The sequence below is a fragment of the Dermochelys coriacea genome, chromosome 2 (genome assembly GCF_009764565.3).
Source record: "Dermochelys coriacea isolate rDerCor1 chromosome 2, rDerCor1.pri.v4, whole genome shotgun sequence".
In the NCBI taxonomy this organism is placed as follows: domain Eukaryota; kingdom Metazoa; phylum Chordata; order Testudines; family Dermochelyidae; genus Dermochelys; species Dermochelys coriacea.
Window position 1 is genome coordinate 228,749,521 of NC_050069.1, and position 25,828 is coordinate 228,775,348.

Sequence of the window (25,828 nt, forward strand, 5' to 3'; positions counted from 1 at the left end):
GTTCTTGAAGATAATTGTTAAAGATTCTGTGATTGCTTCAGCTAGTACTTGCATATCCTGGGATAAATTTCATGAGGCCCTGCTGCCTTAAATATATCTAACTTATCTAAATATTCTTTAACCCGTTTCTTCCCTATTTTGGCTTGCATTTCTTCCCAGTTGTTTATATTAATTGTGTTGGGTATCTGGTCACTGTTAACATTTTTAGTGAAGACTGAAGCAAAACATGTACCACAATGGGAATAAAACAAATATATGTGTCGAAGTAAAAGGCTAAGAAAAATATAGCATAGGCACATGCATGAAGGCTCAAGAGGCAGACATAATTAATTAAGCCTTGCAATAATCCCTGTTGAAGCTGTAAATAAGCCCTGCTGCATTATATCCATTTTATAGATATAAAAACAGACACAGAGCTTGTGCAAGGTCAGACAAAGTCTGTAGTGGAGTCAAGAATAAAAAACGGACCTGCTGACTGCCAATTCTGTACTTTAACCCTAGAACCATTCTCCTTCTAATCTATGCCAGCTAGTAAGACTGATGGATGACTATTTACTGAGGAGAGAAAAAACAACTCAAATCTAACAAGAACTTCAGTCAATCAGAAACCAACTACTTTGTTAAAAATAAAATATACTGTGTGTATATACACAAATAAATTGGTTTTTTTATTGTCTGAAATTCACAATAAGCTACATGATGTATATAGATCTTGGCTAGAAGCTGGAGTTAAACACATTGTATTTTAGGCTATAACCTATTTATCAGCTGTGATAAAAAGTGGTTTGGTTTTTTTTGTCTTTTTAAGAAAAGCACACCAGGATTATCTTTATTCTTCAGATTTACTCATGTTTTTGCATGTATATTTGATATAACAAAACTTGAACACATAATTTATAATACAAGAATTAGTTTCCATGAATAAAATCCTCATCAGTTTGCAAATTTATTCAAAAGTCATTGTTTTAAATAAAGCAGCATTAAAATCCGATAAATGGGGTTGAAGAGGAAGAAGAAAATAATGACCACAGAGAATTTGCATTTTGTCCTTCCCAAATATCTTTCAGGCAACTTGAATTGTTTTTCTCAGGATAACTTGTAAAACCCCCAAAATCTGAATTTACTTCACTTGTCTGAAATAATTCCACCAGAGTCTGCATTGGGGAGCAACATGCATTTTTCTTTTCTTCAACAACAGATAAATCAGTTTGCTTTACACATAACTCCATATTCTGTTTCCGGTTTCCTCTTTTATTTTTTCCTGAGGAAAGTTTTACTTTTCTGTGCAGCTTTCTAGAAGGTGAACTGGGTGCACTATTGATAGCACATTCACTAGTTGCTTTGCTTGTAGAAAAACAATGTGATAGCGTCTCCGTCTTCAGAACTATATGATGCTCTCTCTGTGGATCGTTATCCACACCAAAATCTAACTGTTTTTTGTTAAATGCTGAATTGGCATCTGTTTTCTTCAAATATTTTGCTGGTAGAACAAATGGATTATTTAATTTTCGTTTTGGCTGTGAGGTATTTTTGTCTTTTTCGCTACTATCAGTGACATGACCATGAGTATATAACTTTGTTTGCACTCCTTGAAAATTCTTTATATTTAAATTTAATGCAGGTTCAAATACTTCATTACTAGAATGCCCATAAAAGTCAGATAAGTTCTCAAGGTATGTTTTGTTGTCTTTCTGGGGAGGTAGCTGTATGAAGTTTGGTGATAAACCAGTCTCTTTTAGATTTAAAGCACAGGAATCTTCTATTTTACCATTTTCAGCATTACTTTTGAACTTACTTACTACTTTGGAAGGAAATGATGGATGACAAGGAAGAATAGAACATACAGATTCAGAAATGGAGTTAAGTTTTTGTACCAAACTCTGGGATACTTTTGTATGTTGATAATCCTGTTTTAATTCCTGCACTTTAGAATCTTTCCAAGAATAATAGTTGAATGAAATGTGTTGTCTTTTTAGTCGTTCTTTCAGCTCATCTGTTTTAGTTATGTTTCCAATAACAGGAGAAAAGTATCCCATAATACATTTTGTCCTAAAATTAAACAGTTTACAACATTAGAATCCAAAAGAAATATTTGAAGGAAACAAAAGATATCAGATTACTTTAACAAAAACTTAATCTGTTAAATGTATCGAGTCGAATATTAAGATTGACAAAACTGTCTTTATTCTTAGAACAAACTTATTTCCTCTAGTAAATACTTATATTACCACAAGATCAGAACGTACCGTATACAAACTTCAATATTCAGAATGATTTCTGCAGTTTCTTAAATCATTTTTAAAATATTCAAAGAAAATGGCTTTGCGTTTAAACAAAACCAAATTCACAAATGGTAATCGGCGTTTAAAAACAATGACCACGTTAAAAAATGTGATGCAAAATGATAACATGCTCAAAGCAATTAAATATTGTATAATTTTTCAGTTTCATCAGATTTAGCTTTTCACCCTTAATAAGCATTTCCAAACCACAAAAGGAACAGGAGAAGGGGAAACACTAATGGATTGATCCTGCTCTTGTTGAAGTCAATGAGACTTTTGCCATTGCCTTCAACTTGGAAAATCTGGTGTCTCCATGTCATTCTTCTCTATTATACTTTTAGGAAAGACAGAAAAAAGACAAGAGGGTTTGCACATCTCCTGAATCCTTGAGGGAACACAATAGAGCAATCTCTATTATTGCCACAGTTGCAATCAGTGAAGGGATTTGAGCTGGAGTCCTTTTATTTTAAGAGTGTGTATTCACGGACGAACATTCTCTGAAAGATTCTCACATATGGAACCTATTCCAATTCTTGGTTCAATACACACTGTACATCCTGTCTTTTCACTCAGACTTTGGCAAAGGGAGGTTGTGATGGGGGTGATTTTGGTGATGGGGGCTGGGAATGGGGAGAAGAGGATTTTGATTTGAGTGCTGAGCTTTTTTGGTGTTATAATAGGTTAGCTGCTGATTTTAGTTGTATTTTTCTACATATCTGCCAAGGGAAATAGAGCAACAAGTAGGTGCCTTTTTTGTATAATTATAAATCTAAATAAAATAAATAAATACGATGGATAAACTGTTAACAAACCTTAATTATAATCTATGTTAACATGTACCACTGTAACAGTTCTCTTTTTTTCTAGAATACTTGGCAAATATACCCAGTGAAATAAGACAGCTGAAGTACACCAGACTTACTTTTTCTTTTAAAACCAGGTCTCTTATGTGTAACAGCAATAAGTTTCAGTGAATGCTCTAATAAATTTGTTAGTCTCTAAGGTGCCACAAGTACTCCTGTTCTTTTTGCAGATACAGACTAACATGGCTGCTACCCTGAAACCTATCTAAAATTGAAAACTATTAATTAGTTCTTTACCAGATTTATATTCCCAAAGCTACACCATCTTGAAATCTCTGATTGGCTAACTCATTTATGGTGATTTTTAAAGTTAGTAAATGTGAATTACCTCTTCATTTTTTGTGTATCATCTCTGTAGTCTACAAAATCATAAACAAACTTGGATATTATATCATCCACAACTTGATACTGGGTGCTCTGTGCAAAGTTTTGGTGTGGTTCACTTTCAAGGTGCTGAAATTAAAAAAAAAAAAAAAAAATCATGAGACATCTTGTACTGCAGACATCCGTATAGAAATAAAATGCCTCCACTAAAAATAAAACAGTAGCTTCTTTCTGAAACAAGTAGTATACTGCTACAGGAAAATACTCCAATATTAATAATGTAAACAGCACATGCAAACAGAGTTTAGCATTACAGGAGGAGCAAGATGAAAATACATGGTCGTATGGATTTGGGTCCTTAGACTCCTATTCGAGAGCAGCAAAAGTTAATTATACAGAATAGCAGCTTTCAAAAAAGTCTCTCTCTGATACTTTTTTTACGATTAATTTTGCAGGTCAGTCTAGATATTAATATACTAACATTTGGTACAAAGGCATTCATTCACTCCCATAATGGCTAAAATAAAATAAAGTTGCTTCAAATACTCAACGTGCATAAATGGGCAATTCAAAAGAGCAAGGGTTGCTAAACTCTTATTGAACGTGTTTCTGAGATGTAATATAAGTAACCTTAGCGGCCCTTCATGTAGTCAGCAAGCTAGCACTAAATTCCACTAGAGAGAAGATTTCTGTTTTTTTAAAAAAACTTTTGAGTATATCATTAAGTCAATTAATATCCATTAGGCAGAAAACTACATGTTGATGCCACATTTCTAAGCACCGTATAACAGACTGGGTTGAGCATATAATCTATGATATACTTACAGTTTGCAGATCTTCATATTTCCTCATACAACATTCACAATACCCTTTCTTTTTCTTATCCTTTAGAGGAAGTTGAACTGGACCACCACAGTCTTGGTCACTATTTGTTTTGTTTCTGTTAGCACAAAAGTTGTATGTAAAGAGTCAGTTATCTGTCCATATGAAGTTGGGCCTTTAAACTTGCTAACTACAAAATGGTACAAATGTTAAGAGAACCAAACATTTTAGATCAATCAAATCAGAGTGAACAAAGATTCATTTCAGAGGACAGAATACTGGACTAGGACTCGGGAAACCTGGCTTCTGTTCCAGGCTCTGGCAATGGCCTGCTGGGTGACCTTGGACAAGTCCCTTTACAGATGGGGGAACTGAGGCATAGGGAAGCAAAGTGGGGACAATGATAGTTACCTCCTTTTGTAAAGCACTTTGAAGTCTATTGATGAAGAGTGCTATGTGAGTTAGGTATTAACGGCTGAAAGTGTAAAATGCCCCTGATCCTTCTCATATTAAACCCCAGAGGGTTGTTTCCAGCAACTGTTCCTCTACTTCCAGAGCCCTCACCTGTGGAGTCCTATAAGGCACAGTTCTCTACTCCACATTCTTCAATAGCTACATGAACATGTTGGGAAGCAGGTGTGACAAGAATGCCGTACTAGCAGTAGGCTAATAGCACCCAGCCCCACATCTTCTTTCAGGGCCGGCCCACATTTTGGCACCTGAAGTGGGGAGCTCAAATGACACCTTCATGCCCCCTCACTTGGGCCAAAACTTTGAAAGGTCTCAATTCTGCCTTCTTCCTGCTCTACTCCTCTCATGGTACTGCTATGCTACCTACCCCAGTAAAGGAGAACTAACAACTTAAAATGCCTTGTTCAAAAATTTTAAGTAACACTTGACTTTCAAATGCCTGAACAGCATTTTCTTGTCTGCACAACAAACACTGGCATTATCATCTGTTTGAATAATCAAAGTGGTGCTTTCCATGTCTTCTTGGTTGCAAAGATTTGAACTGCTTCCTGAAGTCCAGGGCCAACTCATACTCTAATGAGATGGTTGCAAGACCAACCAGCCTCTCCTGTGTCATTGTGGAGCATAGATGTGTTTTGATTAACTTCAGCTTGGAGAAGCTGTGTTCTCTACTGGCAACTGTTACAGGAAGTATTAGAAATATGCGCAGAGCAACAAAAGCATTTGGAAAGAGGGTGGTCATCTTATTTGTGCACGTATATTCCAGAACAGCCTTTGGAGTTGATCCTACTGAAATGTATCTTGAAAGGGCTTTCAGTTCATCACCTAAATCACTCGTATCAATATCACGTCATCGTGTGTCAACACCGTCTCTAGTGCCCTACATTGCTGGTGTAGGTCTTCTTCAGGTATAGTGAGGAGTTCGGGAATATCATGCAACATACCAAATATATTGCTGTGTTCCTTGAGCTGCATGAAACGTTCTTCAGTTGACTGTATTGAATCATCTAGCATTGGATTAAAGAATTCAACTTTGAATTGCTGTTTGGGATCTCTTATGGGATTATCCCGTGCCTCGGAATCAAAATGTCATCTTCTTCGGTGACTAGTGTATTCTTGAATGGGTGGGAAAATAGCTTCAGTGTGAAGTTCCTCTGCCAACTTCTGTGCACGCTTCAGAACATTCTGAAATCTCTCATCTGTCCGGTAAGACTGTAGCTATGACTTTGCTTTGTCCAGTTGTTTCATTGCTCCAGATATATCAGGATCAACACCTTGGAGTCTCTTGCTTACAACGTTTATTTCAAACAGTAGGTCATGCCACAACAATAAGCCACACAGAAATTTAAAGTTATGTTTGTTTTTGGTGATTCCATTAACTCCTGCCAGTTGTCTCATGAACAGTTCCTGTCATAGCATTATCCTCCATAATGGCATCATCTATCTTCCCAATTTGGTGCTTGATAGGCTTTATCGCCTCCACTCGACTTTCCCATAGTGTGGCACTCAGTGGTTTTAGTTTCAGAGAGGATGTTCCCAAATGTTGCTTCAAAATTTGTCATCTGTGAGTTGAAGCAGAGAAAAATACATAGATGCTTTGAATTACATTTAAAAAATTCAGCAGTCTCACTAGAAGCTGATGCTGCATCAATGACCACCAAGTTCAATGAATGAGAACTGCATGGGACAAAAAAAGCTCGAGGGTTTAACTCTCGGATCAGTGTCTGCACTTCTCTGTTCTTTCCTCTCATGTTGGCACCATTATCGTAGCCCTGACTTCTTATGTCAGCTATCTCAATTCCCGTATCTTCCAGCTTTTTAAAAAGCACATTTGTCATACCAGCACCTGTAGTATCATCGTTAATAAATTCTAGAAAATGCTCTCTGACAGTCACCATTGCAGGGACATTTTCACTAGGTTCCGTTGTTGTTACAAAATGCACCATTAAAGTCATTTGTTCCGTATGGCTGATGCCAGGTGTGCAGTCCAGAGTAACAGAGTAATATCTTGCTGATTTCAGATCTGCCACAATCTTCTGTTTGACTTTTGTTGCCATTAACTGTATAATCTCATTTTGAATAGTTTTTCCAAGGTAGTGGTGTGTGTACATTTCTTGGGTGGTGACTCTTCTTATACGCTGCTGGAGTACAGCATCAAACTCTGCCATCAGGAAGTTTTAAGGAAGTTTCCATTGTTTGGCACATACACCTGATCTGAAGTGCCACACAGTGCTAGGTTTTGGGTAGCAAGCATTCTCACAATGGCAATGAGCCTTTTCAGAACATTTTGCCAGTAAAGAGACTCTGATGCAATCTTCTCTTGATGCTGATCATCTATGGTGGCCTTTAATCTTAGTCTCATCTCAAGATCTTTCCACTTATGGAATGTTCTCTGGTGATTTGCTGCCTTCTCATGCCATGCCAGATTTTTCCAGGCCTTTGTTCCTTTAGAACCCAATGTGGCTGGAACATTAGAGTGGAAGAGTTTGCAACAAAAACAGTATGCAGCATTCTGGGGTTTTGAGTACATAAGCCATGGCCTCTACACTTTGTCACCATTGGGGATTTCATGCCAGTAACGTGTTGGATGGAAACTTCTATTTTCATTGTCTTTTGGAGGACAAAGTTTTTCACTTGCTGTGGCCCATGCAGCACAAGGAAGTCCCTCAGGCTACTGCTCAAGTGGGTCCACAGCCCTGGATCATCTAGACTTAAGGAACTAAACTCAGCAGCAGCTGTTTCTTGCGCCTCCACTACACTTTACTGTGATCTACGCTTTTCTTCAGGAATGTACATGGTTACATCCATTTGAGATGGAGATATGGATGCTGCAGTAGCTGCCAGGTCACCTGCACTCTGACCAACTGGAAGATCAGGCATTTCCTCACCACTCACACCCTCACTGGGGCCTGCAGGCTCACTGTGAACATTTGTGTCTACGTATCTCAGGTGAGGTCCTTCCTGCTTAGATAGAAAAGCTTCCTTTGCTTTCTTTCTTTTTCTGAATGCTGACCCAGAGGGGTGTTTTCTTCTTTCACTCATGATTGCTGTTCTGTCCAGCTATAGTGGCTCTCAACATTCAATTGAAAGGGACAAATAAGCAGGCTGGTAGCAGGGCCTGAGTGAGGGAAGATCTTGAGATCAGCATCTTGAGGGCCTAACTGGCTATTACTACTTCAGTTGACTGACTGTTCTCCTCAAGTGGGTTCAGGGAAGCAGCAGGAAACGGGAAGCTCCCTGAGAAGCTGGTGTTAATCAGTCCAGGCTCATGGGAGTGCTAGAGAGGTACATAAGAGGCTCCTCCTTCTCTCCCTCCCTGCAGCTCTTGCTGCTTTCTGTTATTCCCTCTCACCTTTTCTCCTGCCTGCCTGTTATGTCTCTTGTGCCCTCCTTTCTCCAGCACAGCACTCCACCATCTCTGTGCATCTGGAGCAGAGAGAATACATATGCACCAGCAGCAGACACAATTTTCTACACTCTGGATCCTAGTGGCACCCCCCCCACCCATGTCTGGTACCTGAGGCAGCTGCCTCAGTTCGCCTCATAGTAAGACCAGTCTTGTCTTCTTTATATCAAATGAGCAGTACCATCTCCCCGTCTAGCCAAAATCAGCATCTTCCTATTGATTCAGACTTGGTCACAGTAATCCAAACACGTGACCTCTAGGCTTGATTGCCGAAATTCATTATATGAAAAAATGAAGCCACATGCCCTAAAAAAGCTCCTTCTGGTACAAAACGTAGCAATACGTCTGCTTAGCACAACAGGTTGCCTTGAGTATATAACCTCAGAACTCTACTTTCTGCATTGGCTCTCCACTAAATACAAAGTGCAATTCAATGTCTCTTCCCGGTGTTCAAATTCCACAGGACTGGATCTAGCTACTCATATTTTCTCTAAAATCTTTTTTTTTTTTTTTTTTTACCATATATCTGTTCCACTGGAAGCATGGAATTGTCGAACTACTGGGAAAAGTTTGTGAGCATGGTAAGCAGAACTTACATATGACCAGGAACAAGACTGTGGAACTCAATATTTGAAAAAAGAAGAATGACCACATGCCTTAATGCATTCAGAACTAAGTGTTTCTGACAACTTTCCTGCAACAAATTCTTCTCTTTCAGATTTAAAAACAAACAAACGCCCAACCTATCAAACTATTTCTCCTTCAGGCTGGGAAGGGAGAGAGATCATTATTTCTAATTTTAATTATTAGTTAGGAACTCAGATGGGACAAGGACCAAATAAATAGATTAAGGGCTTATCTACACTTACAGTGCTGCAGCTGCATCGCTGTAGCACTTAGTGAAGACATTACTTACATCCAGGGGAGAACTTCTCCCAATTGGTGTAGGTATTCAACCTCCTCAGCAGGCACTAGCTATGTCGACATAGCGCTGTCTACACCAGGGGTTAGGTTGGTATAACTACACTGCTCAGGGGTGTGGATTTTCCACACCTCTGAGCAACAGTTATATGGACATAAGTTCCTAGTGTAGACTAAGTCAAAATTAAGCAGAAGAGCATAATTCCAGAGGTTTATAACTATCAGAGGATACCTTCCTTGCCCACCCTAATTCCTGACCAAAAAAAAAAAAAAAGCACACTACTCTCTCTCTCTCTCTCTCTTTTTTTTTTTTTTTTTAAAAGGAGAAATATTAAGTCAGGGGTCGGCAACCTTTCAGAAGTGGTGTGCCAAGTCTTCATTTATTTGCTTTAATTTAAGGTTTTGCGTGCCAGAAATACAGTTTAATGTTTTTAGAAGGTCTTTTTCTAGAAGTCTATAGTATATATAACTAAACTATTGTTGTATGTAAAGTAAATAAGGTTTTTAAAATGTTTAAGAAGCTTCACTTAAAATTAAATTAAAATGCAGAGCTCCCCAGACTGGTGGCCAGGATCCAGGCAGTGTGAGTGCCACTGAAAATCAGCTCACGTGCCGCCTTTGGCGCACGTGCCATAGGTTGCCTACCCCTGTATTAAGTCCAGGAGGGTGCCTTCCAACCATCTCACCTCTATACTCCTATTGCTAACTTTAGTGATCAGGGCATTGTAGGGATTTCTGGTAGTGCTCCTAATGTTTCTGCTGTGTTTCACTTGCCTCATTTTTCACAAAGCCATATGCACAGCAATCAAAGCAGATGGGAAACAGAGAGAACCACTAGCAGTGTACAATCAAGAGTCATGAAAAAGGACTGCGGCAATGCAAAAGCTATTATGTATTAAGATAATAAACATAACTGACTGTCAATTTAGATGATTTTTGACTGTGCTCTTAATTTTAGAAGAGGTAGTGATAGGTGCACTATTTAAATTTCAACCCAAAAGGACAAAGTGAGAAAGTTATGAGAAACGGAAAAGAGAATTTTAGAATGAAGTTATCATCTCAGCCCACTATCTCTAGAATTCACTACAGTGAACGCTATAACATCAATTTTAGAAGTCAATGCCATAAAGCAGTTCCAGCGGACTAAATGACTAGTTGGAAGGAGTTCAAGGTCAGAATCAGAGCCTGATACTTAATTAGATAAAAATCACCTATGTAATTTGCCAAAAAGCATAACTTTGAACCGCAGCACTCAACATGCAGCCTGAGTGCCAAATACAGCATGTGACCATTTAAGTGCAGGGTAAGAACAAAGCTGATCAACTGCATATTCTTATTGCCTGTATACTCATACTGTAAGTATTCACTGTTCACCTCTCAAGGAAGTTTAAGCAATATTAGGGTATGGAACATTTTGTTTTATTTAGAGAAAATTAAGTTTACATGTAAATTAAGTGCATTATTCACAATCACATAGTTTGGGCATCATGACTTAGGATGATAGTTTTAAACAAATTTAGTTAACCTTTAGCTTTTTATTGGCAAGTGACAAGTTAAAGTGACCAGCTCCGGAGGAGCCAAGATAATTCATTTCTTGCTGTACTTAGAGGCAAGGTATCAACAGTGGAAAGAAGAAGTGTCACAGCCTGCACTGACCCACAGCAATATGTTTATGATGCCTGCATCCGTACATCCAAAAAAGGAGGGAGAGAGAAAAACTGACAAAATTACCAGTAGATTCAACAAATGAGATACTGGTATTGTATAGAGCCCCATGTAAACTAATACTAAGAGGATCAATTTCTTAGAGACTGAAGAAGGAATTTCCATATTTTTTCTCAACAAACCTTTGTTTAGACTGAGTTTGCTTTTGGCCACTAGCATTCTTCTTATCTACATCAAATGGACTATAAGGTTTTGGTGCAGAATAGTTGAGAACAGGAAAGCTGGATAATTGTAGATAAAATGGTCTGTAACGGCTGTAATAAACAAGAAAATAGTTTTATTAGAATAATCAAACCTGATATACAGACAATAAAACATCTATTTCTAGCAAATTAAACACACCCTTGCATTAAGAACCAAAAAATACTACTATTTTTTTTTCTTTCTGGCAGCTCATATACATGTAATTTATTATTGCCTCCTATGAATATCAAGCAGTTAGCTATCAGACAAGATTATGAAATATTTTTCTTCTTCCTTCCCTCAACTTGCTGCTTTTTTCAAATCATAAGATTTGCCTCCGGTGGCTATAACTGTTTTATGCATATCATCACATTGATGGCTTTTGTCCCTCCTCTGCATGCAATCTGGGAGCTGGCTAGAGTAGATTGCAAAGTTAAGAACTGCTCAGGTAAATAGTGTATTCATGTCCCTGAGGAATACAGATAGCACTTCTGAACATAAACCCATCAATTTTATATCTTTTGCACATTTTACAGTTTATTAACTTAAAAAAAAATCAACTCCAAGGAGGGAGAAAGATCAGTGAACGTGTATGTATACAAAATACTTTTATAAACAACTTAAGGGAATTATTGCTGTACAGAACTGTGCCTGAAGCTACTGGATCTAGAAAGGTTGCCTAATCTGAAAGTACATTCAAATATATTTTAAATATGTGAGTAGAGAAGTTCTTCATTAAATAGGAATTCTGGTATTTGGCTTTAGCTCAAATTTTTCAAATCTCAAATAAAAGCCGAATGGTCTGAAGAAACCCATTGCTCTCACCCAGCTACCTGCAGCATGCCCAGCTCAGCTGCTTGATCTCCCTTTCTCTTTATGAACAGATATTTGTAAATTACGTAAACAGCCAGAAGCCTGTTTAGGTGCTTTACATATATTGTGAGGTCAATGCCTCAAAAATAGCAGTCTAAAGGGCAAATCCATGCTTATTTGTGCTTTTCCTTTCCTCTTCTATTCAGATTCTTATGCTGCACCTATACTATAACCTTGTCTATTTGCCAATCTCTGCCATGTTTATTTGCCTAATTCATGTCAACCTCCCTCCCCCTTTCACTAGTGCTAAATCCCTACCACAACTATGGAGCCTTCTGATCCACTATAAAATTATGAGGGCTCAGAAAAAGTCTTCAGATGTGTGACTGGCCGGTGAGCCTGGACTAGACAAGGACCAGCATAAAATGGAAGCTAATTACAAATTGAGATGGGAAATAAATTATAGCACAACTGCATTTATGTTTTCAGACTTGACTAAGCTCACATTTTCTTGTTGAGCTTTCTTGTTTCTTGCCAACTCTCACATTTATGACTGAGACTAAGACTATATCTACACTACAGCCTATGTTGGCAAAACTTATGTCACTCGGGTGTGAATATTCCTCCCCCCGAGCGACATAAGTCACACCAACATAAGCGTTCGTATGCACAGTGCTCTGAGAGCGGGAGAGTTTCTCCAGCTGACATAGCTTATGGCACTCACAGAGGTGATATTTTTATGCCGACAGGAGAGCTCTCTCCTGTCGACAGAGTCTTTACCACATGTGCTGCAGCTGCAGGATTTGAAACTAAATCAGCTCTCAGAGACAATCTGGTCCACAATATTCACATTTGGAAAAATATATAGCTTTTCTTTTAAAATTGGAGTTTGGTACATTTTAATATTTCAACTGCATGAAGGATGGGGGCCAAATCCTCTGATGTGCCAAGCTTATATTTGTCATAGCTGAGGAAAGGAAGGAAAGTTGGTTCCAAGTCACCTTTCCATTTCCCTGGTGCAGAGCTGGCTAGGGGTCATAACAGCTATCAGCATAACTTAGAGCAATGTAATGACTTCTTTAAAGTTATACCTGCTGCAGCAGTCCCTATAAGACTTCTGTGCCAGCCAAGGACCAGGCAGCATGCCATGTGCTCTGGCACTACCCCTATGTTGATGGAGAGAAAATCCTACACTGGCTCTTTAAGATCACTTTCGGGCTACATCTGGCTCCTGTGGCAGCGTAAAGCCAGCTGAGGAGCTATCCCAAGGAACTTATATCCTCTTGACAATTTCAACTGTTATTTAGAATAGTTATGGTAGAAAAGCATCAGAGTCAGGCTTTCAGTTGTTTAAGAAAAACAAGACAGATTTTCCAAGAATCCTTTTTAGTTACTGCAACAACCAGAAAAAACGCTGACATGCTCAGGCCACTGAGATAGTTGTTATGTGCTATCATCTAAGGGGTCTCATACCACGTCCCGCTGGCCTCCACATATTTGGAGTCACCTAATTTCTCCCTGTTCTGCTGCCATCCCTACTCTGTGGTCTGGTCTACACTGCAAAGTTAGGTCGACCTAAGTTGACTTGTTTCAGCATAGTTTTACATGCATACACACCTTAATTTGTCTCCCACCAATGTAAACACCCCGTACCATTAACGCAATAACACCACCTCCCAGAACAAGCATAGCCAAATCAACCTATTTCTGTCAATGGAGTGCAGGCGACGCTAAACCTAGGGCAGGACAGGGATGAGCAGCAATGCTGGGTGAAAGCCAAGGAACTCTGGCAGACGTATCAGAAGGCAATGGAGGGCAACAACAACCTCCCTTTTCTCCCTATTTAAAAATGGTGCCCATCTGATTCACGTGTTTAGAGAAAAAAGCACCGACTTTTCATTCTTCACTTTACTTGTAAAATGTTAGAAAATAAACTCAGAAAAATATGACAGTCTAAATTACACAATCACATCACTGTTCTGTGCTCAGATAGAGTTAGAAGAAAGGAGGCAAAGGTGGCTTGTTAGGCTAGGCAGGGGGTCCAAAATTCTCCCCATGTGGAGTACTTTGTTTATCTGAACAGGAATGTCCATTTTATCCTCTTGAATAAGCTTGATGAAACTTTCATGGAAATACTCTGCTATCCTCTCTGAAACATTTATAGGGCTGGTGGCCTTGTTTCTTCTACTGCAATAGGAGACATTCCCAAGCCACTCTGTGATGAGTTCTGCTGGCACCATTGCCGGAAACAGGCTACCAGCATATAGACCCAGGTGGCCTCAGGCACCAGCAGCAGCTGGGTTCTCTGTGCCTTTGTCACCCTAGAGCATGAGATCAGCCAAAATCACCACTGCCTGTGAAAATATTGGCAAGATTCACTCAAACTTGCACTTTCCCTGTACTGAGGCCCAAGGGCTCCCAGCGTCTAAACCAGGGATCAGGAACCTACGGCCCGCAGACCAGATCTGGCCCACTGCTTCAATTCATTTGGCCTGCAGCAAGTCTCCGCGCTGAGGGCTGTAAGCCCCGAGCCTTGGCGCCCCCCTCCGAGGCTGGAGCCATGAGTACCGGCTTGCCAGCAGCATGTCCCTGAGCCCCTAGGTGGAGAGATGATCAGGGAAGCTCCACGTGCTGCTCCCACCACCAGCTCCATAGCTCCCACTGGCCAATGAAAGCTGCAGGAGTGGTGCCTGCAAGGGTGGACAGTGCACACAGTGCAGAGCTGCCTGGCTCCTCTGCCAAGGGGCTGACCGCTGGACATGCTGGCCGCTTCCAGGAACAGTGAGGTAAGAGCTGCAAAGCCGGAGTCAGCACCCTGAACCTCTCCTGCACCCCAACACCCTGCTTCAGCCCCACTCCAGAGCCCACACCCCCAGCTGGAGCCCACAACCCATCCCCTACCCCAACCTCCCTCCCATACCTTGAACCCCTCATTTCTGGCCCCACTCCAGAGCCTGGGGAAGCCCCAAGCCTCTGCCCTCCTTCCCCATGGGGCTGCAACCACAAGCGCCAGCTTGCCCCGCTGCGGGGGAAAGCCCTGAGCCTTTATGCCCCCCCCCAACGGGGCTTTGTGTTGCCCCCAACTGATTTTTCCTGTGGGTCAATGGCCCCGACAGGGGTAAAAAAAAAAAAAAAAAAAAAAAAAAAAAAAAAAAAAAAAGATTCCCCACCCTGGTCTAAACCTTCCATGCAACAATTTCCTCCTCCCACTAGTCCATACTCACCTTGTCTTGAGCTGCAAAGCAGTGCTGCAATGAGGTGCTCCAAAGCTAACATTTTTTATTAAAGATTTATTTATTATTATTATTATTATTATTATTTCTTATTTAAAAAAGGTATTTATGGAGTAAGGGAGTTTTGAGACTTCTCTTTCCCTTTGTTACGTCTGTAAAGCTAATTATGTATCTATCTGTTTTAGTCAGCAACCTCCGGCATGGTGTGCTTGAGAGGTGGTCCCTCCATGCCGGCTGAATATCTGACCTGGATCAGGCAAACAAGGCGGGATATGTTCTGCAAGATCCTCCAGTTCTCTACAGATGCTGACTGTGAGCACAATGACTGGAAGGACCAAATGACCAAGAGTAGTGTGAAGAACCAAGATCTACAGCCAAGCGCTACGATATAACCGCATTTGCTCCAACCCCTCAGACAGAGACAAACACCTACAAGATCTCTATCATGCATTCCTACAACTACAGTACCCACCTGCTGAAGTGAAGAAACAGATTGACAGAGCCAGAAGAGTACCCAGAAGTCACCTACTACAGGACAGGCCCAACAAAGAAAACAACAGAACGCCACTAGCCATCACCTTCAGCCCCCAACTAAAACCCCTCCAACGCATCATCAAGGATCTACAACCTATCCTGAAGGACGAGCCATCGCTCTCTCAGATCTTGGGAGATAGACCAGTCCTTGCTTACAGACAACCCCCCAATCTGAAGCAAATACTCACCAGCAACCACATACCACACAACAGAACCACTAACCCAGGAACCTATCCTTGCAACAAAGCCCGTTGCCAACTCTGTCCACATATCTATTCAGGGGATACCATCATAGGGCCTAATCACATCAGCCACACTATCAGAGGCTCGTTCACCTGCGCATCTACCAATGTGATATATGCCATCATGTGCCAGCAATGCCCCTCTGCCATGTACATTGGCCAAACTGGACAGTCTCTACGTAAAAGAATGAATGGACACAAATCAGACGTCAAGAATTATAACATTCAAAAACCAGTTGGAGAACACTTCAATCTCTCTGGTCACTCGATCACAGACCTAAGAGTGGCTATACTTCAACAAAAAAGCTTCAAAAACAGACTCCAACGAGAGACTGCTGAATTGGAATTAATTTGCAAACTGGATACAATTAACTTAGGCTTGAATAGAGACTGGGAATGGATGAGTCATTACACAAAGTAAAACTATTTCCCCATGAAGAAAAGGAGTACTTGTGGCACCTTAGAGACTAACAAATTTATTAGAGCATAAGCTTTCGTGAGCTACAGCATCCGAATGCATCCGATGAAGTGAGCTGTAGCTCACGAAAGCTTATGCTCTAATAAATTTGTTAGTCTCTAAGGTGCCACAAGTACTCCTTTTCTTTTTGAGAATACAGACTAACACGGCTGCTACTCTGAAACCTATTTCCCCATGGTATTTCTCCCTCCCACCCCACCCCCCACTGTTCCTCTGATATTCTTGTTAACTGCTGGAATTAGCCTACCTGCTTGTCACCATGAAAGGTTTTCCTCCTTCCCCCCCCCTGCTGTTGGTGATGGCTTATCTTAAGTGATCACTCTCCTTACAGTGTGTATGATAAACCCATTGTTTCATGTTCTCTGTGTGTGTGTATATAAATCTCTACTCTGTTTTTTCCACCAAATGCATCCGATGAAGTGAGCTGTAGCTCACGAAAGCTTATGCTCTAATAAATTTGTTAGTCTCTAAGGTGCCACAAGTACTCCTTTTCTTTTTGAGAATACAGACTAACACGGCTGCTACTCTGAAACCAAGAATGGAGTGTGGCTGCTGCATTAGAGGCAAAGAGATTGAAAGTTGCAGCAAGAAGTGCACCAGGATATTATGGTTTTGCTCAGGCAACAAACACAGTTGTTGCAGATCCAGAACATTACTGAACTAAATGCCTGAAGACCTGGACATAACATCCATTGCAATCACTGGAAAACTCCATGGTCACTGCTCCCTATGCCTCCCAGCATAACAGGTGGCAGCATGACATGAACCCTTACTACCACTCCATGCCAGGGAAAACAAGGAGAATTATGACTGCACCTACACTAATCTGATAACTACAGGATCAGCCACCAATCATAGTGTTTAACATTAATGAAATATTGTAATAAGACTTTAATATGTAAACATGTATGCTAATTATTTTCTTGGTTTTTATTAAGTATGATCACCCTGTTGGAATCCACAAAATCCTACCTCCATACTTCAATGTTGGTATGGGGGTGAAGGGGATTCGACAGCGAAGTATGGCAGAGTGTATGCTCTGGCAAGTCTTACCAAGCCAAGAAGATGTCAAGTGAGCAGCCAGGGTAGTAGGGAGTCCAACTGTACCTCTATTACTCCAGGGCAATCCGGCCAAAGTTGAGGGGGTACCGCAGCTACAGGACAAAAGGGCTGGACCCCGAATGCACTGCTTCAAAATTTTCCTCCCAAACAAGCCACACAAAGCAGAATAAACCAGGAAACTGAGCACAGACTCATTTGTCAGCCTGACCAACGCTCACAACCCGGGATAACACAGGATGAAAAACAGAAAATGGCTAAAAGAATAGTCCAACTATTTGTTGCAAGTCACAACACAAGAATACTATCATCTGATCTGTACATCAATACTTATGCGGAAGTCACAAAATCAATAAAAGCGGACATTGGGATATGCGAAACAAGAAGAACTAAAGAAGTCATTGCACAATGGAAAAGCAGAGAGCAAGTATTCCTAGGAAGATCATTAGACAATAGAGCAAGGACTGGAGGCATTGGATTCATTGTCAGGAAAGAAACATTTCCAAAGATAGTCAGCTGCGACATCATATCACCCCGGATAGCAGTTCTCACGCTTCAGATAAAACGAAGGAGAACGATTAAAATTATTCAGGTGTATGCTCCCACGCAGCAAGTGGAAGACAAAGAAATGGAACATTTCTACAAAGAGCTGGAAGGAGCAATGCAGAAAAGATCCACCTACACAATTATCCAAGGGGACTTCAGTGTAATAGTAGGTGGAACGGAGAGTGAGAAAGAAAAAGTATGTGGGAAAATTTGGTAAAGGTGTAAGAAATTATCACGGAGCATGTCTGTTGCATTCACAGAGGCAAACCACCTCTACCTAATGAACACAATATTTCAAAAAGAACAGTGTCTTTTCAAAAAGAACAGCATGGCAGTGGACATGGAAAAGCCCGGATGGAGTCACACTGAATCAGATTGATTATGTAATGATGGATACCAGAAGAATCTTCAACAATGTAGTGATAATAGCAGAATGAATCATTTGCACAGGCTCAGACCATCATACGTTGTGCTCAAAACTATGCGTTGACAATGCCTACAAAGGCTGAGTCAAGAGACGCCAGAAAACAAAGCAAAAATGGCACTTCAATGAAGAGATATTTGCACAGGAAGTAAGTGAAATGGACCTCGATTATAAGGTCAACAAGGACACTGACGAGGACTACGAAAATAATCTCAGCAGCTAAGAAGGCAAAGGCATTGAAAACACTGGGATGCAAGCAGAGGACCAGTGAGGAAATTGTAAATCTGATGGCGAGGAGGGCGTGCATGAAATTAGAAGGAAAAATGGACGAAGAATACAGAACACTGTGCAAAGAAATTCGTGTGAAGATCAAAGACGACTACGAAGACTTTAGGAAGAAGAAATTGAGAGAGGCGGCCGAAAAGAACGAGAATCTGGAGAAGGTAGAAAGAGATGTTAGACTGAAACAGATTATTCCAGCAGAGCTGAAAGATAAAAATGGTGAAAGGACGTTGAAAAGGAGCAAGATGAACGAAATATGTACAAAATTCTACAATGATCTCTACTCCTCACATGTCAACGTCCAGCGTACACCATCAAGGCAGCAGGTTACAGAAGAAGTTCCAGACGTTAGGTGAGAAGAAATTGAACACGCAGTTCGTAACATAAAGAGAGGGAAGAGTCCAGAAGTGGACAATATTCGGCCAGAATATCTGAAAGCAGGGGAAGATGCTCTCTTCAAAGCTTTGGTGCAATCCACATCAATAGCAAGCATGTTCCAGATGCATGGAAGAAATCAAAAGCAATACTATTGATGGAGAAAGGCGATCCAGAAGAACTGAGTAACTACCATCTGATCATACTCCTTTCACCAGTGTATAAAGCAGGGGTGGGCAAACTACGGCCTGCGGGCTGGATCTGGCCCCTCAGGACTTTGGATCCGGCCTGCAGGACTGGCCTGCATGGCGCCATGGGCCCCGCTCCACTCTGGGAAGAGGCCGGCACCATGTCCCTGTGGCCCAGGGGGAGAGGGCTCCGTGAGTTGCCCTTGCCTCCAGGCACCGGCCCCCACAGCTCCCATTGGCCGGGAACGGGGAACCGCAGCTAATGGGAGCTTCGGGGGAGGTACCTGGAGGCGTGGTAAGGGCAACATGCAGAGCCCTGTGCCCCCCACTTCAGGGGCTGCGCAGGGAGGGGGTTTTGGCCGCTTCCCGGAGTGCCACGGTGCCCTGGTGCACGCTGCTGCCACCCCGGAGCCGCTTTAGGTAAGTGGTGCTGGAGCAGAGCCTGAACCCCTCCTGCACCCCAACTCCCTGCCCTGAGCCCCCTGCTGCACCCCACATACCCCAACCCCCTGCCCTGAGCTCCCTCCCGCAGTCTGCACCCCTCCTGCGCCCCTGTCCTGAGCCCCCTCCTGCACCCCAACCTGCTGCCCTGAGCCCCCTCATACATCCTGCACCTCTCCTCTGCCCCAATCCTTGCCCTGAGCCCGTTCCTGCACACTGCATCCCCTCCCACACCCTGCACCTCCTCCCGCACCCCAACCCCGTATACAATTCCCCCCCCCCCAGATGTGGCCCTCGGCCCAAAAAGTTTGCCCACCCCGGTATAAAGTCTTCACCCACGTCATATTCAAATCGGATTAAGAAGGATCTTGAAATGCACGAAAGCAGAGAACAAGTTGTTTCTGCTCAGAGTATTCGACAATTGATCACATCCGCTCAGTTTGGCAGCTCATCAAAAAAATGCAAAGAATACAAAGTACCATTGTGTACTTCATTTCTTGACTACAAAAAAAGATATTCGACTCGGTGGAAATTAACACTGTACTCAACGCACTCAATGAAATTGGAATCGATCCGAGGTACATTGACCTACTGGAAGAAATCAATCACAATTGCTTGACAGAGATAACATTATTCAATGTACCCTGCATTATTACTATACATACATTACTATACATAGAGGAGTCAGACAAGGCGACACAATCTCACCAAAGCTGTTTGCAGCAGTACTGGAGTCGCTGTTCAAGAAATTGAATTGGGAAGAAGGAATCAGAATTGACGGAGAACAGTTAACACATCTTCTCTTTGCTGATGACTGCGTAATACTGGTAAAGGGCACAGCAGAACTGGAGAACAAATTGCAGTAACTGCAAACACTTTCGCATGATATTGGATTGGAAGTAAACACGCCAAAGACGAAGTGGATGTGGAATGAGCATTGTGCAGAAAGAATCATAACTGTAAATGGGAAAGAAATTGAGGAGGTTGACAAATATATTTACCTGGGTCAGCAAATGAGCAGAGACAGGGCAGGGGAATGCAATAGGAGATGAAAGGCAGGGTGGACAAGTTTCAACAAAATAAAGATGTCTCTAATGGATGATGAACTGCCAATGAAGAAAAGCAAAGAACTGTTTAACTCCACTGCTCAGCCAGCAATGATATACGGAACAGAAAGCAAGTCAACAACGAAAGTGGAGAAAGAAAAGCTTGCTGTCACCCAGAGAGCAATGGAAAGGCGAATGTGTAAGGTATCATTCAGTGATCATATACCAAATGAGGAGATTAGAAGGCATACAGAGGTGACTGATGTAGTGCACGCAATGTATGACGAAAAGTGAAGACGGGAGGGTGATGTAGTCTGCAGGCAAGACAACAGGTGGACAGTTCGCATCACTGACTGGATCCCCAGAGACCACAAGCAACTGCTAGGCAGACCGAAAATGCGCTGGACAAAAACTCTTTGGCCAGAAATGGAAAGAACGTGCTCGCAATAAAATAGAATATGTCTGTGTGGCACAGACTTGTGTTGGTGGAGGGATGGACGAGGACAAGCTACACAAAGGTGACGATCACCTTGATACAATGCAGCTAAAATGCTTGTTTATTTGCACTTTAACTTTGTTTCCTGTTTATTTGCCTGCAATAAAATTAATTTTTTGAAACTTAAGAATATATCTTTTAGTTTGCAACAAGCATAAATGCCATATTACAAAATTATTTACCAGGAGCCAATAATCAGCCCATATTTAAATTCAGTAGCTCACAAAAGCATCACACAACACTACTATGGCTGACTTAAAATGGCTCTTCTAACAGCACTTTCGTCTAGCTGTTCAAATTCAACAGCCAGCTGGTCCATCTCACCAACTCCCATTCCCACCAGCCAATTGCCTTTCTCAATCATCTCACCAATATTATGTGATATACAACATGCAGCAACAACAGAAATGTTTGCCTCACTGAGATCGATTCTAGTCAGTAAACTATGCCAGCAATCTTTTAAACTACCAAAAGCACATTCAAAGTCATCCTGCACTTGCTGAATCGGTGGTTGAAACTTTCTTCAGTGCTCTTGAGGTGGCCAGTGTACAGCTTCATGAGCCAGGGAGCAAGGGATAGGCTGGGTCCCCCAAAATCACTGTTGGCATTTCAACATCACCAGTGGGAATGTGCCAGTCAGGAAAGAATGTCCCAGCTTGCAGCTTTTAGAAAAGTCCTGTGGTGATAATATATGCGCACCATATACTTTCCCTGACTAGCCCACACTGATGTCATTGAAGGTTTCCAGATAATTTACTCCACCAGGGCTGGCATAATCATGGAAGAGTACCTCTTTTAGTTTATGTATTCATTGGTAAGGTCGGGTGGTGCCAGAAAAGGGATATGCATCCCATCTATGGCAGCACCGTAGTTCAGAAATTCCATTGCTTCAAATCCAGCTACTACTTCCCGCACATTGTCAAGAGTCCCAGTCCTGTGCAGTAAGAGACCCTTATTGGCCTTGCACTCTTGGGATGACAATGGACCCCACTGGATTTACCAACTCTGCACTGATCGGCCACTGATCAACGCAATCTGATGTTGCAAACTTTCAAAGTGAAACTGCCACTTGCTTTTCCACTGTCAATGCAGCTCTCATTCTGGTGTCTCTGCACTGGAGGGCTGGGGCAAGCTCAGCACACAGATCCAGGAATACAGCCTACTGAATTCTGAAGTTCTGCAGCTACTGCTCATTATCCCAAATCTGCATTTTGATATGATCCCACCACTCAGTGCTCGTTTCTCAGGCCCAGAAGCACCATCTACCAGGTGGAGTTGCTCCATAAATGCCAGAAACAACCTGACATTTTTATTCTGTGTCCATCATCACCCATTCATCATCCTTGAACATTTCCTCTTCTTTACAATACCACCAGTTATAGTAATATTCATTCAAGTTCCACAAATACAAAAGAAGTGTGGATCTTCTAATTAGCAATGGTTATTAGAATTGTGCAGACCTGTGCAGAGTCCAGGCTTCTAACAGAGAGATGGTAGAGATTGAAAAGGACAGGCAGGATTTTGGGAATTTTAAAAACAGTGCAAAAATTATGGGATGGAAGAAGTTGCACTGGGGAAACTTGACCCCTAGTTCCCAGGAATCCCAGGGCAAATTGCTGGTATCCAACAAAACAGTAAAAATATCCCATGAGGCATTGATCTGGATGGTGGCGCAGGACAATGGGATAACCTGTCCCAGGTAAACCACATTTATTGCTGATGCAACCACTTGTGGTGAGGATGTGCAGTGCTGACAAACAGCCAGGTATGCACACCCAAGCGATATACAAAAGTTGGTGGAGGTAAGATGATGCTGACCAAATTTTGTAGTGTAGATACAGCCTGTGATGCATTGTAACTAATTCAGTGAATAAACATAAACTTCCAATCAAAGACTTTGGGTTCTCCTGGAGGTTGATTATACCACCACAGCCTCTTATCTGAAGTCAGCAAGTCCAAGGAGCAGTAATCAAATCAGTTGTCCAGAAAGACTATCAAGTGTTTTCAAATGATTCAGTTTGTTGAGCATATTAAAGAATAAAACAGCAACCCCTCCCATCCAGAAATAGCACTTACCAGCTTCTGTCTTCCACTTTCACAAATGGATTTTTCAGTCGACCTGCTCAAAAAAAAAAAAAATCAAAATCTTTTCCCCCACCTAACAATAAACTTTGTTTATTATAACAATAAACTACATGTATAGATAGACATCCAGCTGATTTTTTAAAAATATCTGCCAATATCTGCCAATAAACTTATTACCATGAGATATTTTTGTACACTTTTCTCAGGCCAACTAGATTAAGAATATGTCAAGGGTACTCCCTTAGACAAAAAATGTATTTTTCAGCATTCAGAAAACAAGACAACATAGAAACTTCAACAAGTGTCAAAATACTTACTTTTTGATTTCTGACCACCACATCGTTTCCCCTAGTTAAAAGAAAAAAAGTTTGAATATTGTTTATATTTAACCTCAACATTTAGTGAAAGATTTCTAAAAACGTGTGTGCATCTGTGTGTGAAATCATGATTAACTGAAATGCAAATTAGGCACATGAATATTCTGAAAATCTGTCATGTCTATTTCTCAAAGAAATATTGCAGCTTTGCATTCATTAACAAATGAATAAAATTTCAATCTTTTTCCTCATAACCATCATGGTAAAGACTCATGAAAAACTGGCTGATTCATGGTATTTTTGCAATACTGTTTTATTATAAATGGAGATAAGTAAAAATGCTGTTAAAAATTGTAGAAGGCAACTTTACTGGTTTCATAACATTTATGGCTCCTTGCATAAAAATGTTACTAATTTATGTGATTAAAAGTGACAATTATTCCATGTTATTTAGCAATAAAGGCTGTACTACAGGAAATATTTTCAAATTTCAAAATATTAAGTCCTTACATTTGTTGGTTAAAAACCAAATCCTCAGATTCCCTAACCTCCTCAAGTTGTAACTCTACTTAAGACAACCTGAAATGTGGCAAGATACTGACTCAGCACTACATTTTGTATTACTGAAAGAAATCAGGCCATTACAAGATCCGGAAAGGAAAACAGATACACTCAAGAGATTCAGCAAAGGCTTCCAAGTGGCTCCAAAAAGTTAATTTGTACTGAATTTCAGAGCAGCATGTACAGTATTGTCTGCTATTTACACACTACAGATCAGGTGAACTGGGCACCCATAAAAATTCACTGCCTTAATTAAAAAGATAAAGCTGCCAGCCAAACAACAGTAGCCTGAATAGAGTTAGGCAGATCATAAACCAGGAACTGGGGGGGGGACCAATAAGAAGTTATATGCTAGCTCTACACCACACTTGGAGTAGCTTTAAGACACTGTACTCCAGTGAGAAGACTGAGAACCAGGAGACTTTTGCTGTGCAAGCTGGGAAGAGTCACACTCTGTAGAACAAATGTTTCTATGTAGTGTTGTCACTTTGATCTGCACTGCTTATCTAGCTCTGGAAAGATCACCCCAGTGCAACTGGGATCCTTCTAAAGTAAAGGGTCTTGCATCCATAGCAGGGAAAAGATGGCTATGGTTGGGATACCCTTAAGGCATGACAATATCCCAATTTTCTGGCTTGCGGGGACCTTAGTAAACAAAGTAAATTAGAGCAGTCCCCAGTTTACTCTAGCTTGGTGCAGAGGGAATGGCCCTTTCAGAAACTTCACCACTCTGAAAAAAAATGTGTCTAGGAGCCAGTAGCAGTAAACTAGAGACACTAAGGATATCACAAATTTATCTTTTTTTTAAAAAAAAAAAAAGAAAAAAGAAAATGATGCTCGTCAAACATATAGCAAGCATTTCCCTTCTGATTTTTAAACGGATCTGGTTTAAAAAATTACTGAGGGCCCACAAGACATACCAGTTATCAGCAAATTAATACATAAACTCACCATTAAGAGTTTATTTAAATAAAATCAATCAGCATCTTGGAAGGAACTATTTAACTTGCCTACAATATTTGTCATTGCTAATAATTATTTTATTAAGTTAGAAAGGACTCACTTACCACATCTTTGATTGAAATGCTTGCTTTCTTGATCAGGTAGAGCTCCTTTTTCTTTTGCTCAAGATAATTTTTAATATCTTTCAAAAAAGGAGAGAATTTATTTTAGCCAAACTTCTTTTTTGTATGCTTGAAGTTATTTGTTGTTTTTAACAATACTTTTGAAAAATAACAAATCTTGTCAGTGATTTAATTAAAATGAATTTCACATGGTTTGACTAAAAGTTTATAAAACAAATACATTTACCATCAACATGAAGTATTTTCACTCCCCAACTCAAGGCATTGGATAGTATAGTCCCTGAAGGGATTAATTCCTGCAAACGGTAAGTGTTATTAATATTTAATAAAAGAAATACATTTAAAGGTTTGATGTAAAGCAAGACATAAGAAAAGCTGAGGTGAAGACATGGTATTTTCCCACACAGCTTTCTGCCAAAAGATAAGGATGACTTTCACTTGCCTCAACTGCCTTCACAATCTTTATGTCACAGCATCTTTCCATCCAGAAGATAGTTGGCTTCCAGAAAGCCCATGTAGCTCATATTGTTATATGATTTATCAACTGGGAATCCTGCAACTGCTGAATTTATTCATATATATAATTTTGATTTCATGTACATGGCTCAAATTCTATGTGTATTAAC

The 25,828-nt window shown here is 40.8% G+C and overlaps 1 protein-coding gene across 3 annotated transcripts in view; it reads right to left on the reverse strand.

The window, feature by feature from the left end:
* Positions 1 to 841: 841 nt before the first annotated feature.
* The window catches only part of DBF4 (DBF4 zinc finger), a 45,670-nt gene continuing 20,683 nt past the window's right edge, over positions 842 to 25,828 (reverse strand). For 2 of the 3 annotated variants that reach the window (XM_038391270.2, XM_038391269.2), the window contains exons 6-13: positions 25,429 to 25,498; positions 25,185 to 25,261; positions 23,557 to 23,587; positions 23,231 to 23,273; positions 10,937 to 11,068; positions 4,295 to 4,409; positions 3,474 to 3,598; positions 842 to 2,049 (exon numbers count right to left, since the gene is read on the reverse strand). In XM_038391270.2, coding sequence (XP_038247198.1) covers positions 981 to 2,049; positions 3,474 to 3,598; positions 4,295 to 4,409; positions 10,937 to 11,068; positions 23,231 to 23,273; positions 23,557 to 23,587; positions 25,185 to 25,261; positions 25,429 to 25,498 — 1,662 coding nt within the window. In that variant the 3' untranslated portion in view covers positions 842 to 980. Of the gene's footprint in view, positions 2,617 to 3,473; positions 3,599 to 4,294; positions 4,410 to 10,936; positions 11,069 to 23,230; positions 23,274 to 23,556; positions 23,588 to 25,184; positions 25,262 to 25,428; positions 25,499 to 25,828 lie in introns of all 3 variants that reach the window. The other variant, XM_038391271.2, reaches the window with a different exon arrangement.